This window comes from Canis lupus, chromosome 11, assembly GCF_003254725.2.
Source record: "Canis lupus dingo isolate Sandy chromosome 11, ASM325472v2, whole genome shotgun sequence".
NCBI classification, from domain to species: Eukaryota; Metazoa; Chordata; class Mammalia; order Carnivora; family Canidae; genus Canis; species Canis lupus.
Window position 1 is genome coordinate 10,555,521 of NC_064253.1, and position 18,227 is coordinate 10,573,747.

General features: G+C 39.0%; 1 protein-coding gene across 8 annotated transcripts in view; it reads right to left on the reverse strand.

Annotated features, from left to right (window-relative positions):
- The window catches only part of PRR16 (proline rich 16), a 308,319-nt gene that overhangs the window by 268,585 nt on the left and 21,507 nt on the right, over window positions 1–18,227 (reverse strand). The window contains exon 1 of one of the 8 annotated variants that reach the window (XM_035696800.2): window positions 17,625–17,929. The exons of the other annotated variants lie outside the window; for them this stretch is intronic. Within the exon in view, the coding sequence (XP_035552693.1) occupies window positions 17,625–17,789 (165 nt within the window). The 5' untranslated portion in view covers window positions 17,790–17,929. Of the gene's footprint in view, window positions 1–17,624; window positions 17,930–18,227 lie in introns of those variants that run through there. 8 annotated transcript variants of the gene reach the window in all.

The following is an 18,227-nucleotide window of genomic DNA, read 5'->3' on the forward strand; positions in this document are numbered from 1 at the left end:
CTAAGAAGCTTTTCTGAAATTTACAGAAACATCTCATTTTTAAATTGTATTCCTAGTCATGTTAATGCATCACTTCCCACCTGTATTATAAAACTCACATGCCTTCTATAACTTATAGGAACAATATTAATGTATTATCATTTTTATCTTTACTTTCAAAAAACAAAGAGTCTCCCAAAGACTTCCCACAGAATTTTATAATGCATACATGTGTACTAAATACTTCTCCTATACTAATAATGGAATCAGTATTTGTAATGATATATTTTAAGATGCTGGTAAAGTGTGTCTAATTTGAAAGTTAATGAATATCAAAGGGAAGTAAGTCAGCCAAAGTCCTGTCTGTCATGTACTTTATGGTCTGAAAGCACTTGAGGTCAATGCCAAGTTGAGGAGTACTAGACGGGGTAGCATAGAGGACTTCTGAAGACATGAATTCAATCAGTCCTCATACATTTACTGTTGATAATAGAGTAAAATAAGACAATTTTATACTATAAATGCAAATGAGATGAAAGTTAGTGACTTAAAAGTAGTCAATTAGTTTACATACCCTCATAATTTAAAACAGTCTCATAATTTTGTGTCAACTTAGTAAATAATAGCCTATCTTCATGTTCACTAAATATTATAACAACAGTGACTTAACTCTAAACAACATAAGCTTATTTATTATATTTCCCATTCAATGATATCCCTTGTTCTGTTTTTCTTTTCTCTCTGCAACTCTGTTCAGCTATCAGTGCTTTTTAAGTAAATCTTTTTTCCTTCATCAATTTTCCTGAGGAAAGAAGACAGGTGATTAGAGACTAATATGAATATCATATGGTTAGAAACATTTCAAATCTAAGAAAGGACTAAACATGACAATAAAGGAGTTTATTCTGTTAGGTAATAATAAATTATCAATATATAAGATAGGACTACTTTTTAGTAGAATGACAAAAAGAAAGGCACTATGAGTAAGAATTTGGATAGTTTTTTTTATAACTATCCCTCCCCCCACACCCACCAAAAAATACCCTAGAAGTGTTGTTGGCCAATTCAGTATTCAATACAGAGAATATCAGAACCCAGGTAACCAAAGAGGCTGTTGAATTCATTATGACTCTTACTAACTCCAGGCTACAATGTATCCGGTTATGAATAAGGTTTAAGTACTGAATATAAATTTCATGGGATAGAGGGAAGGTAGAAAATAACATCTCTGAGTCATTAAAAGTAATTTATTTTTTCTATTTTTATGTCATACGATAGTGAGTAACTGAAACAGTGAATATCAAAGTGGTTTAAAGCCTGTACGGCATTAAACAAATATAAGTAACATAATTATATGATGTTTGGAAAAATTAACTTTGACCAATAGTCTCTGATTTTTTAAAATGGATAAACAGTAATAACTATTTAACTTTACAAATTACAAATATCTTATTTTATATGTATGCCAAGCAATTATTAATATTCTATATTAAATGACAAATATATATTACTTCTTTTTACTTGTTATTCCTAGGGATATCTTGGTCATTTCTTAAGGTAATTTGAAACCAATGCATTCAAATAATGTTTCAATGTATCAAAAAAGGATGCCAATTATTTAAATATTTTAACTTCTATGTTCAAACACACTTCTCTAGTTCATAAATTCTTTTCAATTTTGTATATATTTAGTATGTGAAAAAGTTTTTGTTCATATCCAAATTGCCCAACTAAAACCTAGATTTCAGTTTAAAATTGAAGAACTATTTGTAATATAGTATTGTCTTTAAAAGACAGAAGCAAAGGGGCATCTGAGTGGCTCAGTTGGTTAAGCATCCTACTCTTGATTTCAGCTCAGGTCATGATCTCAGGGTTGTGGGATCGAGATCTGTGGGAGGCTCCATTCTCAGCAGGAAGTCTGCTTGATATTCTTTCCCTCTGCCCCCCTGCTCACTCACTCTCTCTCGAATAAATAAATAGAATATTTTAAAAAATGAATAAATAAAGACAGAAGCCAAGAAGTCCAATATTCTTACTCACTGAGGTGGAAGATTAAAAATAGTACACAAAAAGACAGACATGACTAGATACATGTAGGAAAGCAGGAGAGGGAATATGTTTTTCATAAAATATGTCAGAAGTTCAGCAACCAGACAATATAATCTCCTAAGCAACATAACAACAACAACAACATTAGGTTAAGAAGGCCCTTTTTCTACATTAATGTCTGTTCTTTAGTATCTCAATAGGCTAATTTTAAGTACTCATATTTTTTAACACTAGAGGGAGTACATTAAAGAAAAAGCAGCCCAATGCTGATATTACCTAGTTCTTCAGGGTTTTACATAATATTGGGTCTTTGCAACAAATTGCCTGCTTATTTCTTACGGACATGGTGGAATGACTAAAATGTTTTTAAACGGCATCCAATATCCCTTTTTATATGCCATTTGCCACTTAATTTAAAATTTATAATGCCTACCGGCAAGAAAGGTACACAATAGTCAAGAAATAGCAAAACAAAGTGAATGCTATAAAAAGTAGACATACGTTCTTCTCATTTTAGTCTGCATATTCTATTAGAAGACAGTAGAATTAGATCTTAAGTACTTTGAAGAGTTTAAAATGACATTCCTGGGTTGAAGGAAATAACGTTCAAATCAGAGCCAGGCTTTTGTCTGAAGGTGAAGCCCTGAGGTTACACTGCATTTAGGGGCTACACAGACAAGCTGTCTCCAGAATTTCCATATGGGAGAGATAACATGGGAACCAATGGTTGGGGGGACCAGAAACATGAGGACTAAATGAATTAATATTTTTTAAACACTCTGCCTCCCACATAGTAAACATTTAATGTATCAGGTATTACAGAGAGATCCTTGATTTATTTCATTTTTTTTTTTTTTTTTTAATTTTTTTTTATTTATTTATGATGGTCACACACAGAGAGAGAGAGAGGCAGAGACACAGGCAGAGGGAGAAGCAGGCTCCATGCACCGGGAGCCTGACGTGGGATTTGATCCTGGGTCTCCAGGATCGAGCCCTGGGCCAAAGGCAGGCGCCAAACCGCTGCGCCACCCAGGGATCCCCCTTGATTTATTTCAAAGCATAAGAATATGGATTGAGTTTTTAATGAAATGCATTTAAGCATTAAGACAAGTAAATTATGAAATTGAAGGAGGGGAAACAAGTGCTCCCTTCAGCCAACCTAACTCTAAAAGCATATTAATAGGAAGATTATAAAAATTCTTGTAGAAAGTATTTAATAAGCATCTACTATATGCTCCTTCTCTGTAACTAGTAGAGATGCAGTAGAGAGTAAAGGTGATAGGCTGGTCCTTGAGAACTTTGATGGAACAAGAGCTGGAAGAGATCCAGTTATGCATTAATTTGTTTAGTGAGTACATCTCACATGACAATTATTGTTCTATGAACTTGAGATGCATAAGAGAATGCACACTCTCTAGAGGCTGACACTCTAAAAATGGGACACAAACAAATAATAAACACTAGAGATAAATTGTTTAGTATGACAGCAGCTGCTAAGTATTAAGAAAAAGGGAAAAGGCTTAACAGGGAAAGAAGAGAATGCCAGACTCTATAAACACAGATGGTGTTGCCAGAAGAGGCTGTGGTAGGGCGACAATGGAGCAAATCATGAATGAGGTGAAAGAGTCAGCACAAAAGCAGAGTGGGCCATGAAAATGTGCATGGCACATTCGTTCCTGGGACAGCAAGATTATTGTGGGTGAAACAAGGAGAACCAGAAAGAAAGGAGGGGAAGGCGGTAACAGGCAATGAAAAAAATATCATGAGCCTGAGAACCATTATAAAAGCACTGTGACTTTGAGTGCAAAGGGAGGTGGCTAAGGGGATTTGAAAAGAGTAATGAGATATAGCTTGATCCTGACTGCTAAGCTGGAAGAGGGCTGAAGGAGGCAAGAGAGAAAAACAGGAGTCTACTGTAGCAATCCATAGGAGAGAGGATGTTGGCTTGGTGAGGGTGACAGGAGGCAAGAAGAACTGGTCAGATTCTGGAAACATTCTAAAGACAGAACCAACTAGACTTTGCAATGAACTGTCGACAACGCATAGGAGAATGAGAAGCTAATGAGGACTCCAAGGTCTGGAAGGCTAGAAATGCCATCTACTGACATGGGAAAGATCGCAAAGTAGGTTTTGAGGGAGGAAGGAGATCAGGGTTCAGTTCTGGAAATGAAAAACAATGTGTTTCAGACATCCAAATACAGATGTGTCTTCTGTGGGGAAGACCTCAGAAGAAATGTCTGGGCTGAAGATACAAATTTGGAAGGCATATAGACCTCTCCATGGAATTTAACCCAAAGACTGAATACAAACACCAAACAGAAGAGTGGAAATATTTTTTTTTCAAAAGAGCATCAAAATTTGAGTTCAGACATCTCAGAGGAGGAATAAGTAAAGGTAACAGAGAAAGAAAAATCATGTGATAAAAGGATAGTATTCATCAAGCCAAGTGAAGAAAGATTATTAGAGACTCTCAAATGCTGCCAGTAGATTAAACAAAATGAGGTCTCAAAATCAACTATGATTAAGTAAGGAGTCACTGACAACTGTGACAGAGGCAGGCATGGTCCAGCGGTTAGAGCATACATCTGATTAGAGTGGATTTAGAAAAGAAGAGGAAATAGGTGACAGTAGTGAAGATGACAACTCTCAAGGTTTTTGTAAAAGGGAGCTAGGAAGGAGGATGGTAATATTCAAGGGAAGCCGGGTCAAGAGAGGATTTCACTATTATTTTTATTTTCATTTGTACACTGATGGGCATCATCTGGGCCAGAGTGAGAAAGGGAAGGCATAGAAGAGATAGGGAGAGTGGTGGGGATTTTCTTGAGTAGACAGTAAAGGAGAGGCTCTCCTTCATAAGTAGAATGACTAGCTTTCAGCCCTGAATGCCTTTAATAAGTATTATCGGGAAATGGACCCTCAAGTTCAAATTCCTCATTGGATAACAAGAGTGAGACCTTAAAAATGCTTTACTGATGATGACCTTGGTAGTACTTAAAAGAGAAAGGGTACTGGATGTTTTTAAGAAAACAAAAATAAGGAACAGTTGTTAAGCAATGTAAGCAAATGCAAGTTGGTGACAGTGACAGTGACAGTGATGAGAAACAGGACTACAGAATGTAAGTCAGATAAAAAATCGAGATGATGTCAAGATTGGCAGGGATGGTCTCCAGGCTGCTCACTGAAGGGAAGACAGAGATAAAGCCAAACGAAAAATAGGACTCTTCACGTTAAACTCAGAGGCTGGGTTTGTTCATTTGACATTTTAAGTATCAGGAGGATAGTATAGGATCTTTTAAGCAGGGGAGTGGCCCGAAGAAAGCAGTGCATTAAGAAGATTAATCTGGCTGTGTTTAGAGAATGAATCTGCAGAGAACAAAGGAGAGATTAGCTGTAGGGCTATTAAAACATCATCCATGAAGTTTACAGCAAAGGGATTAGAGAGGTGGCAGTGGGAAGGAAGAAGGCAGCCAATCCGAAATCCTCTGTTTTGCAATGCTATGCAAGACTTATCAGTGACGTTATGCTCTGGTGGCATCCTGCACTTTTCTTTCGGAGTCCTTAACGCTCTTTCATAAATATGATTTCTGTCCCTATCTGAACGCGGACTCCACACTACCACAGAAATTCCGGATGGGAGGGGCCGTGCCCGTGGTGCTCACTATTTTATTTCCATTGCTTCACTTGGGGCAGCCGTTTAAAGAAAATCTCTGAATAATGGAATACAATGTTGGGGCATATCAAAGAAGCCGATAAGAAAGCAAAAGGAAAAAGAGGAGGACAAAAAATGTGGAAGACAGGAAGAGGGGGAAAAAGAAGGAAAGAACCAGAAAGGGGAAAGTGATGGATAAAGTAAAGAAAGGAGAGGAGGGAGAGGAAAAAGAGGCCAGCAAAGTGAAAAAGCCAGAAAACAGAAGAGCAACTTGGTTGCTGCAGGGAATGGGAAGCTGGTTATAGACGATGGTTTAAAGGGAGAACTAGGGATCCCTGGGTGGCGCAGCGGTTTGGCGCCTGCCTTTGGCCCAGGGCGCGATCCTGGAGACCCGGGATCGAATCCCACGTCGGGCTCCCGGTGCATGGAGCCTGCTTCTCCCTCTGCCTATGTCTCTGCCTCTCTCTCTCTCTCTCTCTCTCTGTGACTATCATAAATAAATAAAAAATTAAAGGGAGAAATACCCCAAGTCCAACTCCACCACTTGTTCTCCACATTAGTGACCCTGTCTTAGCTTAGCTTCCCCAGAGAGAGATCAACCTCATAATCACCTTGTAATAACCTCACAGGCCAGCTAATGGGGGGGGGGGGGGGGCGATTCCATGAATTAGCTCAGAACAGCTCCTGATACACAAACAGATTATCAGTCATGTTCATCATCACCATTACCACCACCACCACCACCACCATCATCACCATCGCTGTATTTCTTCTATTGCTCATGCCAGACCCCAGAGCATGAGACACCATTGGAACCTCTTCTATCTCTACAGGCTTGTTAGATGCAGAAGGAGTATAAAACAAATTGGCAGGTGAGATGCAGAGCCCTTCCTTCCAGGCAAGGTGGCCACTGACTTCCCTCAGGAACCATGATCAGTAAAAACATGAGCACTTAGCTGCTGCCACTACCCCTGCTGAGTCTCCTTTCTTTTCCCCAAATTGTGAAACAGACATGCCCTTAAATTCCTTGAAATGGGTCAGTTTCACTTTTCATTGTGAAAAATGGAAAAAAGGAAATTGGAAAAGTGCTGAATGAATGGAAATGAGGAGGTGACTTTTAAAGGTAGGTTCAGTGAAGGAAAACAGAATCAGGTAAATATAGGGGGATAAAAACCCCACAAATAATGGTTTATTTAAAGAGAGAGAATATGAGATACAGAAGAAACACAAAATCCCAACGCTTGATGGATAAACACCAAATAAAAGCATAAATAAAGAAATGGTGGGTGAAGAAAGCAATATTAAGTAACATGGGATAAGAGGGAAGACCTAGACCAATGGTTCTCAACCACAATGAGTCTCCTCTCCCGCAGGGGACATCCAGCAACATCTAGAAACATTTTCAGTTCTTGCACTGACATTTTTGGTGTCTATTGGCATCTAGTTAGAAGAGGCCAGGGCTGCTGCTGAATATCCTACAATACATAGGACAGTCTTCAACAACAGAAGTTTCTGCCCAAAATGTCAATAAAGCATGTTTGAGAACGTGCCAACCAGGGATTTAAGTCAAAGAGGAAAAGATGGAGGGCACCTGGGTGGCTCGTGGTTGAGTCCCTTATCAGGCTCCCCGCAGGGAGCTTGCTTCTCCCTCTGGCTACATCTCTGCCTCTCTCACTCTCTCTCTCTCTCTCTCTCTCTCTGTCTCTCTCATGAATAAATAAATAAAATCTTCTTAAAAAAAAAAAAGAGGAAAATATGGAAATCAATAGGATCTAGTCACTCCTCTGCTCAAAACTGCAAAGTCCCCATCTCACTCTAGGAGTTCTATAATCCTTAGATATGTTGCCTTGTGTCCTCCTGACCCCTGCTCATACACTCCTGCCACACTAGCCTCCTGGCTCTTCTGCAAATACGCAGGACACTGCTATTCTCTCTACCTCAAAAAATGTTCTCCTAGATATCCATACAGGATACCTCTTCACCTTCAAGCTTTTCCTTTGACAGTGCTGTCTCTTTCTCAGCCAGGCTTATTCTGCAAAAATTGCACCTCCTCCCCATGACTTATAATCTCATATTGTGTTCTAGGACTTGTCACTTTCTAGGATTTGACATGATTTGAAAATTATGTTTGTCTGTTTTCCTCATGCTCTCCCCACCCACTATGTAAACTCCAAGGAGGAATTTTGGTGGCCAGTACATGCCCAGCAAATAGAAAAGTGCCTGGCATACAGTAGGTTCCAATTTTTCTGTTACTAAAAAAAATAATAATAATAATTCCAAATATCTGTCAAAAGTATCCAGCTATCAAAACAAGGAATAACCAAATTTACACTTATTCTACATACAACAGAATAGATATAAACTTTTATCACAGATATTTGAGCTTTAAGATCACAAGTTATTTTCAATCAAGTATAGTTTTATCATCAAAAGTAAAAAATAGTTACCTAGATACCTTTTTTAGCAATTGTCACAGTTTTTAGCTGGTTTACTGAAATTGAATTAAAAATGTTTAAATCATATATTAACAAGAGCCTGATTAACACAATGTATGTAAAACATTAATGATTTATTCTAGCAAATTTTAAAGAGAACAATAACTGGTTGCTGATGGTTTTCAACTGCTTACATATTTCTTTGGCAACAGAGAACACTGGGAGAGACGTCTCACAAAAGTAACTTCTGTTATTTCCAATATGTGTTTTTATAATATATTAACATCATATCTGAGAATAATGTTCTAACATGGAATGACAAACCAAGAAATGTAGGAGTTTAAAAGGCCTGCCTTCACATCCCTATGATGTATATTATTAGAGGAGTTAGCACATGTTTTACTAAGCAGTTTCCTAAGTAGAGAGAAATCAATTAAAGTGGAAAGCAACAAGAATTTCTGATATTTCCATTCTTGGGGTAGCATTATGGCCCTTTACACATTCCACAGTGCCTTAGAGAGCCTTCTTTCACCCCAGTAGAGGGGGGGCCTTAAGACAGATGACTTTCTTCAGGGCCAGGCCCTTGAGCTTATTCATGATTGTATCCTTTATGGTCTTCAGCACAGACCAAGATTTTAATAAACCTTTCTTATTTCGTGAATTAATGTCATAGAGGAAAATGTTAAACAAGGAAAAACACTGTTCTGGGAGTAGTTTTAAGAAAAACAAATGCTTTATTTACAATAAACTCTGAAAACATTTTGTCCTATGTATGATGTACTATAGCACTTATCTTTTTTTTTTTTAAAGGGGAATTAACCTTTAGACATATGGCCATCCCACAGTTTGGGAAGAGTAGTGAAATGTGTGTGTGTGTGTGTGTGTGTGTGTGTATCAGAAGGAAACTGCTGATAAGCTACCCACTGCCCCCCTCCCCCCAGCATAAAAACCATCAAATTACAGCCATCGGTATTTCTTTTATTCCTTTCTGAGTTTTTTTTTTCCGGTGGGGGGGGGGGGGAGGGGGGGGGAGGGAGAGAGGGAATCTTAAGCAGGCTCCATAGCCATGTAGAGCCGAATATGGGGCTCAATTTCACGACCCTGAGATCATGACCTGAGCCTAAACCAAGAGTCGGATGCTTAACTGACTGAGCTACTCTCTACTCTTGCCCCTCTCTTTCTCCTTTTTATATAGGCAGGACATATGATCTTGAAAATTATGGAGCTAGGTTTCAATTATCTACCTGATAATCAAAAACAAAACACACAAGCAATCATTTGTTTTGTCTCTTTACCTGAGTTATTCTCACCTACTCAAGATTCTCTCAGTATCTGCAAAATCTTACTTTCATATGAGCTTTTGTCCCAGGAGGAATATTCATGATTTTGTCAAACTTTCAAAGGGCTCTGTGATATAGAGGAAAAAATTAAGAACTATTGCTGCTAGAGGTAATTGATATATATATATATATATATATATACACACACACACACACACATATATATATATATATACACACACATATATACAAATTATATATCAAGTTATATATATGCACATAAGTATACACACACATATATAAATTTAACTTGGTATTTTTCTGCAGCAGTTGGAAATCTTAGGATAAAATCTGATACTAGGCAAGAGGCAAAGAAATGCCAACGTATCTGTTAGCTTTCATGTAGTACTAGAGAAGAAAATCTGTTGGAAATCATCAAATTTGCTTTCTCCAAGCAACTATGGCATACATTATCTGTTGCTGAGAATCTATTTATAGTGTGCCAAACACCATAATAACTGATTCACTGGGTGCAGGTATATAATATGACTCATTTCAATTATTCTACAAGTAAACATTTATCCCAAACACCAACTTGAAGTAGCATCTGCAAAGCAGGAAGGAAGAGAAAGACTGTAGGTATAAGTTCTGTCTTAATAATGGTAATGATTTTACCTAAAGTGGGGTCTAAAAGCTAAATTCCCTGGGAAACTGCATGTCCTTCCATTCTCAAAAAAACAAAAATAGGGCACAGAGCAAATAAGGCAATATCCGTCCTGCATTAACAGGCCAACTTGTGAACCTACTTTGCCTGGACATTACGTAGATATGTCTATTTCCTCCTTTTAATTAATGTTACCTTCTGGGTCTTATTTAGAGCCCAAGAAGTGCTTACTTTGGGTTCTCCTCAGTTCTTATGAGAAATTGTAGCCTAAAGCAGTTCTTCCTTAAGTTCAACAATCTTTTTTCTTCATCAGTCGTAGCAGAAAGCTATGAAACCCCAAACACCTCAAAAAAACTTAGGGATGCTACCCCCCTTCCAAGCCAATTTGGTAACATCGAAAGAAAATAAGTTCCCCAAATTCTTTTAAGTTCATTTTAAATAGCTGTACACAAACTACATATCAGCAAGCACCCATATTAGTTGCTCCTTTATTTGCTGTCACAACATAAAAAAGCTAAATAATATCCTTATTAACATTTTTTAATACTAAGTAGGCCAAAAATAATCTTGTACACCTATTTATTTGGACAAAGCAAATTCAAGGGCTGACTGACTATTAATTCTACTTTGGAACTGATGCCCATAATTGAGTGTAATCCAAGAAAACAATGCACATTACCACAAAGTAATAAGCCATACCACAAAATAATAAACCACAAAACAAAATAAAAAAGATTTATTACCTTTATATAAAATTTTTAAAAAACAGTATCTGATAGATGAATGAATAAAGAAGATGTGGCTTATATATACACAATGGAACATTGTATTCAGCCATAAAAAGAAGGAAATTAAAAAAAAAAAAAGGAAATCTTGCCATTTGCAATGACATGGATAAAGCTAGAGAATATTATGCTAAGTGAAATAAGTCAGAGAAAGTCAAATACCATATGATTTCACTCACATGTGGAATTTAAGAAACAAAACAAACAAAGTTAATAAATAAGAGAGACAAACTGAAGAATAGACTCTTTAGATACAGAGAACTGGTGGTTATCAGAGGAGAGAAGGGTGGGGAGGTGGATGAAATAGATCAAGGGGATTGAGAGTACACTTATCTTGATGAGCACTGAGAAACATACAGAATTGTTGGATCATTATATTGTACATTTGACACTAATATAACACTGTATGTTAATCATACTTAAAGAAAATAAAAGGAAACAGCATCTATATATACTGCTGCTGGGAGTAAAAATTCCTAAAAACTCCCTAGAAGACTGAATATGAACTGAAAACTTTGTTTTTAAAGCCTTTATTTATTTATTCATGAGAGACACACAGAGAGAGGCAGAAACCTAGGCAGAGGGAGAAGCAGGCTTCCTGCGGGGAGACTGACAGGGGGCGCAATCCCCGGACCCGGGATCACATCCTGAGCCCCTGAGCCAAAGGCAGACGGACGCTCAACCACTGAGCCACCCAGGCGTCCCTGAATTGAAAACTCTAAAACTTATACACCCTTGACTTCTAAGAAAATGTAAACAACAACAAAAAAGTTAAGAAAAGTCACAGAACTTAGTGATTAAATGCCTAGGTTCTAGCACGAAAATGCCTGGTATCAAAGACCCACTTCAGGGATGCCTGGGTGGCTCAGTGGTTGAACGCCTGCCTTAGGCTCAGGATGTGATCTCAAGGTCCTGGGATTAAATCCTGCATCCGGCTCTCTGCAGGGGAGATCTATATAATCACTATGATCTAATACTCTTCAAGAAAGAATATTCCTGCATATAATTTCATAATTTTATATGACTTTACCTACGTTAAAAATATGCATACAAAAAGGCTGAAAGGAATATAGCAAAATGTTTAACATATCTACTTCTGTTTGACATTCCAGATAATTTGAAGTTTCTTCTGTATAATTTTTAGATTTTTCCAAACTTTCCATAATATTCATATATTCCGTTACTTCTGAAATCAGAAAAAAAATAAAATTAGTTATTTAAAAAACTAGTACCTGAGCAGTTGGTTTTGGAAGAGTGATGAATAAGCAGAGCATGGAGGATTTTTAGGGCAATGAAAACACCACGTATGATACCATGATGATGGAAACTTGTCATTATGCCTTTTTTCAAATCTGTAGAATGTGCAACACCAAGAGTGAGCCATATTATAAGCTATGGACTTTGGGTGATTATGATGTGTCAAGGTAGATTCATCACTTGTAATAAATGCCGGGATAAGTTGATAATGGGGGGACACAATGCCTGTGTGGAGATGGCGGGGCGGGGGAGGCGGTATTTGGGAAATCTCTGTGCCTTCACCTCAATTTTGCTGTTAACCTAAATCTGCTCTAAAAAATAAAGTCTTAAAAAAATAAAAAAATAAAATCTTAATAAGGGAAATAAATGTCTAAACTATTTTTTAAAAAGAAAAAAATACTATTTGTTGTTTTCTTATCTTTTATATTTAGCTTGATGACAGTTATGGACATCTCAGTCAGAACTGAATCAACAACCTATTGGAATTTTACCCCTCTAATTCTCAAAAATTTCCCATGAATTTTTTCAGAAACTAGATCCATGGAAGGATCTGTAGTTTAATTTGTAGGGAAAATTTGTTTTACTCAAACTTGCATTTCTCTTTTGCTACATTCTGATTTGAATATCTAAGATCCCTTGTGTAGTAAGCGTGGAAAAAAACAGAATCCAGGTAACAGTGAAACCTATTGCATTGGTTTTATTATCTATTTACTTCACTATTGGGGGAGGCACATTATCTATTTATTACTTTAAGGCTGCGTGAGTTTCCTATCGACTAATTCCCTGAGTCTTGAATGGTTTTAATGCATTGAAAACAGAGAGAATGAAAGATGGTTATTGGTTATCTTTATTTTCTCAGAACCATTCTACTCCTTCAGTAATGTGCTAAGCCATCATGTTCAAGACAGGAAAAATTAAAAAAACATTTTAGCATTTGGTAAATATCCTCGAGAGTTTGAGGAGGTAGACTCTTGAACAGAGTAGTCAAAGTACAGCTATTGCTACAATTGAATGAACTGTGAAATTTTATTCATTCACAACTTTAGAAGTGGAAAATGCTCTAGAGATTATTCTCTATAATTTCTTCTAGTAATGAATTTTATGTGCATGGACTTATTCACCAAAAAATACTTGGTAGGATTTCCTAGAGCAATAAACTACAGAACCTGACATGCGTAAGCCATTGAAAGAGAGGAAAACATTTAAAAACAAAAATATTTTGCAGGTAATTTTGAATTCTGTCACTTCTGTTTTCATCAGTCCCCTAATGTATTGTTTCTAGTAGATTTTCCAACTTTTTAATATTAAACTTGAGCTTAATTTATTTCCGTTTATGACCTCAAGAAAAATCATGAGTGCTTTCCAATCAACAGCCACAGTGTTGACACAACTTTGCACCACTGAGTGAGTCCAGAGTACAGAAAGAATAACTCACCTTATCTGGGTCGTCTATGAGAGACATATCTACTCAAAAAGCTTAGCAATAAATAAATCATATATATATATATAATTCTATATAGATAGATACACACATATATATACAGAACATATGTAACTTATCAAATATTTTAAATTTAATAAATTACATGTATTAAACAAATAAAGAATATATGCATATAGTCTACCCATCAGCAGTCTTATTACTTCAAATTGTAAAATAAAACACTACAAAAAAGTTCAGTTATTATCAGTCTAAACTAAAAGAGAATATAGGTAAAGCAGCAACAAATTTTGTTTCCAAATCAAAGGCTCTTTACTACATATTCCAATCTCTGTCTAATCAACAAGATTTGTGATACCATATTAACACCAACATCTGATGCAGAACAGTTTACCAGTGAAATCTTTATAAAAGATCAGGCAAATTGGTACCCAAAGATGTCAGATTACTTGATAACTATTTTTAAAGAGTAATAACTATTTTTTCTATATTTCTTTAAAAAAAAAAAAAGGATACACTCACACCTAATAAGCAAGTAATGGTTAATTTTATCCCTAAAATTCTAGGGTTTCACTACTACTTTTTTTAATGTGCAGAAAAAAGTATCATGGGTTAATATTATATCCTAATGGTATTTCCTGTTGATGACATCTCTTCTCTACTTCTTCAAATTGTATCCACATATCGAAGATCTAAAATTTTCCTTTTTGACTGTTCATCTACCTAAAGGACTTGTCCTCATGAAAAACTCCCAATACGCAGTTGTAGGACTTGGATATGTGACTTCTATATGGCATCAATTCATTTGTGTTAAATTTTTTTTTATTTTTATTTTTTATTTATGATAGTCACACATACACAGAGAGAGAGGCAGAGACACCGGCAGAGGGAGAAGCAGGCTCCATGCACCGGGAGCCCGACGTGGGATTCGATCCCGGGTCTCCAGGATCGCTCCCTTGGCCAAAGGCAGGCACCAAACCGCTGCGCCACCCAGGGATCCCCCATTTGTGTTAATTATGACAATGTGAATAAATTGTTAAGTTCCTTAAAACTCTTTTTTTTTTTTTTTAAGATTTTATTTATTTATTCATGAGAGAAGGCAGAGACACAGGCAGAGACACAAGCAGAGGGAGAGAGGCAGGATCCATGCAGGGAGCCAGATGTGGGATCAATCCCGGGTCTCCAGGAATCATGCCCTGGGCCGAAGGCAGACGCCCAACCGCTGAGCCACCCAGGTTCCCCTTAAAATTCTTAACTTACTATCGTTTTAAGCTTCCAATTTCTTCACCAAAGTCTTGCTATCCTACTAAGTACATAGCAAATATCACTGTATAAATCTGCATACACTAATTCTTATTTTCAATTCTGCTTCTTATTCTCAAGCCTATTAGATAAGAGAGTAGCCACTAAAAGCAGTAATGCCTTTTTATACCATTGATGTTCAAAGACAGGAAAAATGCATTTGCAACTAATGTTCTGAGCTCAGTGAGACCAGAAACTACAACTTATTTATCTTGGTAGATGTATAAAGATTACATAGCACTTGGCACATAGTAGGCACTAAATAAATATGTTGTTATCCTTAAGGATTTTCCATTATACTGTAGAAGATCAAAAGATTATTATTATTTCTGAGAAGTCACGTCATTTGAGATTTTACTGAATGCTGAGGGCAGAATAAAACTGCCCTAAGACTTTGAGAAATGCTGTTCCTCTTCTTCCAATATATAATCCAATTATAAATGATGAAGCAATGGATAAATAAATAAATAATCATAAACTCATTATAATGTGGAGTTTTGTTCTAATTAGTTAAGTGTTTCAAGCAGTTATACTATGTTTGAATCTACTCCAACACCTGGATTTTCAGATGACTCAAGTCCAGAAAACTCCTAAAAAGAAAAGCAATTTCAAAATAACCTCAAAGGTCCAATACTGTTGGTACGGAGTTTATGCAAAAATAAAAAATAGAATATTCAAAAAAGGATATTGCATTTTAGAATAAAAAAGCAAAAAAAGAAAAACAAATACCATATGGTGACTGGTATAGTGATCTAGTCATAATCACTTTTTTTTTTATTTCTAATTTTTGTTCCAAGTTAGTAAGAACTCCCTAATTTATATCAAGATATAGTATGGTCGAAGGGCACAGCATTGCCAATAAAAGAATTAGAATTCTAAATATAACAGTTCATGTTTAATACACACCAATGATAAGCTGCCAGAATATTGAATATAACTGATGCGCAGTGAAATTCACAAGTCATAGATATAGAGACCAAGATTTGCAATTTTACAAAGTTTTAAGTTACTCCATTCAAAACTACATCAGAGACATGTTCAATCACATGTGCAGTACTATCTTACAATGATGAATGCTGGACAACTGCAAGATGTCATAGGTTAAACACACCCCATAAATATTTGTTCTCAAAATAACTATCATTCACATTATATAAATGGCCAATGTTCTGAGATTCAGCCTTAGTAGAACACCACCATGTGTAAACTTTGGATGATAGCCTCACAAAAGTAATTAACAACCACCTCACACCATTTATCATTCATAAATTTCACTCTCTGGGTAAGATTGTTACATAAACAGGCCCTGGCAGCCAATCAAAGATTCCAAAGCATTAAGTCAAAATTTTATCTCTGGATCTGCCTACAAGATAGATCCTTTCATTTACTTGGTTGTACATTATTTATGCTTCCCCATACTTTTTGTAAACGACCTCTTTTTGTTTTTTCCCTTACAAATGCTCATATAAAAGAAGACAGAAAGAATGAAAGAGACTCACAGATTTCCTGACTGACCTCTTTGCGATTCTAATCAAGAACCATACCGGGAGGTTAAAGGTTTCACTGTAGATCTACCTGGTCTCCAAATGTCTACAGGATAATGAGCCAAAGCAGAACCAGGACTCTCTGCAGTTCCTCCTTATCTATTCTGTCTAAAATAGAGAGTGGAGTGACACATCATAAGGTACGGAAGCATGTGCCCATAGAGGCAGACGTTTGACTGCCTTTCTGTCCATTTCAGCCTCCTCCCTAAGGCAGTAAACACGTTACTTTGCGATGGGAGTTTCCCACACCCCCAGTGTAGAAACCTTCACTACTATAAAGCACAATTCTGCCAAAAGGAACGTGCCCACATTTGTTCATTTTTCGAAACGCCATAACGTTTCAGATGGAAACACAGCCTGCCAAAGGTGTCAAATAAAAGAATAACACAGAAGAAACGAACTGCATCTTTAGACTTGGATTTCAACGCGTAACCTGCCCCCCGTCAACCAGGCAGTTGTGCAGCAACGACCCCTCGGAAGCCCCGCCAGCGCCGACAACTTGGCTCCTCGCACTCAGCAGCTCCAACAATCTCCACTCTCAGGACCCCAGTGGTAATTACGTTCTGTCTCTGCAACGACCTACAGAAATGGCACGTGCCACTGGCAAACCCAACCTGCCGGCGAATGGGCCATGTTAACAGGTTTTCAGGTGGTGCAGCAAATGCGGAGCTCAGTTCCTAGAGGTGAGGGGAAGTCGGGGGGGAGGGATCTGGGCTGGGCAGGTGGGGGTGGCGAAGTGGGGAGGACAGGGGCACGTCGAGAGGCCGGACGGCCTAACAACCCTCAGTCCCCTCCCGCTTGGCTCAGAACCCGGGAGTACAAATTCCGGAGTCCTCGCCTTCCCACCACCTTAGAAGTTACAGTCTCCGCTCTCGCACAACTGCGGTGCGGACTCCCGGGCCGAGCACCGCGCGGCCGCCCTCCCGCAGCGGAGCAGCGCCTCGGCCCCCGCCACCCGCTCGGCGACGCCCGGGGCTGCCCGCGGGGCCGGCTCGCGGGAGACCCCACCCCGCCCTCCCTCCCGCCGGGAGCAGCAGCCGGACTTACGCAGCCTCCACCCCGACACCGCCTGGGCTTCTTTCAACCCCAGTCACCAGGGACAGGGGTGGGGAGGGGAGAAGCGGAAGGCAGGGCGGGGGGAGGGGCGGCGGGAAAGGACCCAGACGGTCCGGTTCCCGGGAGCCGGGACGCTAGTGGCAAGACCCTGCTGCACGCACACCCCCACACGAACACTCTCACCGCCGCGCGCCGCTGCCCAGGCTCCACGCCCAGCGGCTCCAGGACCGGAGGGAGGAAGGAGGTGGCCGGCAGGAAGGCCCCCGAGTTACTGCGAGCGACCTTCAGAGAGCGGGGGGATGCTTCAGGAGCTGCCAAAGTGAGGAAGTCCCGGACCCCCCTCTCCATCCCCAAGTACGGGCTCCCCTGCCTGCAGCCCGGGTCGCCTCCCTTCCAGCGGGGGCTCGAGAGGCTGGGAGGGGAGCCGGAGCCTCCCGGCCTGGCCCAGGGCCCGAACCCCGGCCCCCGTCCAGCCCCGGCTTGGGGAGACTGCCAGGCAAGGAGCGGCTTGCCAAAGACTGGGGGAGCAGGAGGGCAGGGCACGCTCCGGCCGGGCTGCCCATGTCCCCCTCCGTCGACACACCCCCAGGGAGCCCCCTTCGCCTTCGCCGACCGACACGCACACGCGCGCGCGCTCGCCCTTCCCACCGTCTCAGGTCCATCGATTAAAACACTAGTTGATTTCTTCCTGATCAAAAAGAAAAAAAAAAAAAAAGTGCGAAAACTCTTCTCAGGAGTCGCCGGAGCAAAGAAAGTCCGTGTGCAGGCGTCTTTCTCTAGTTTTCT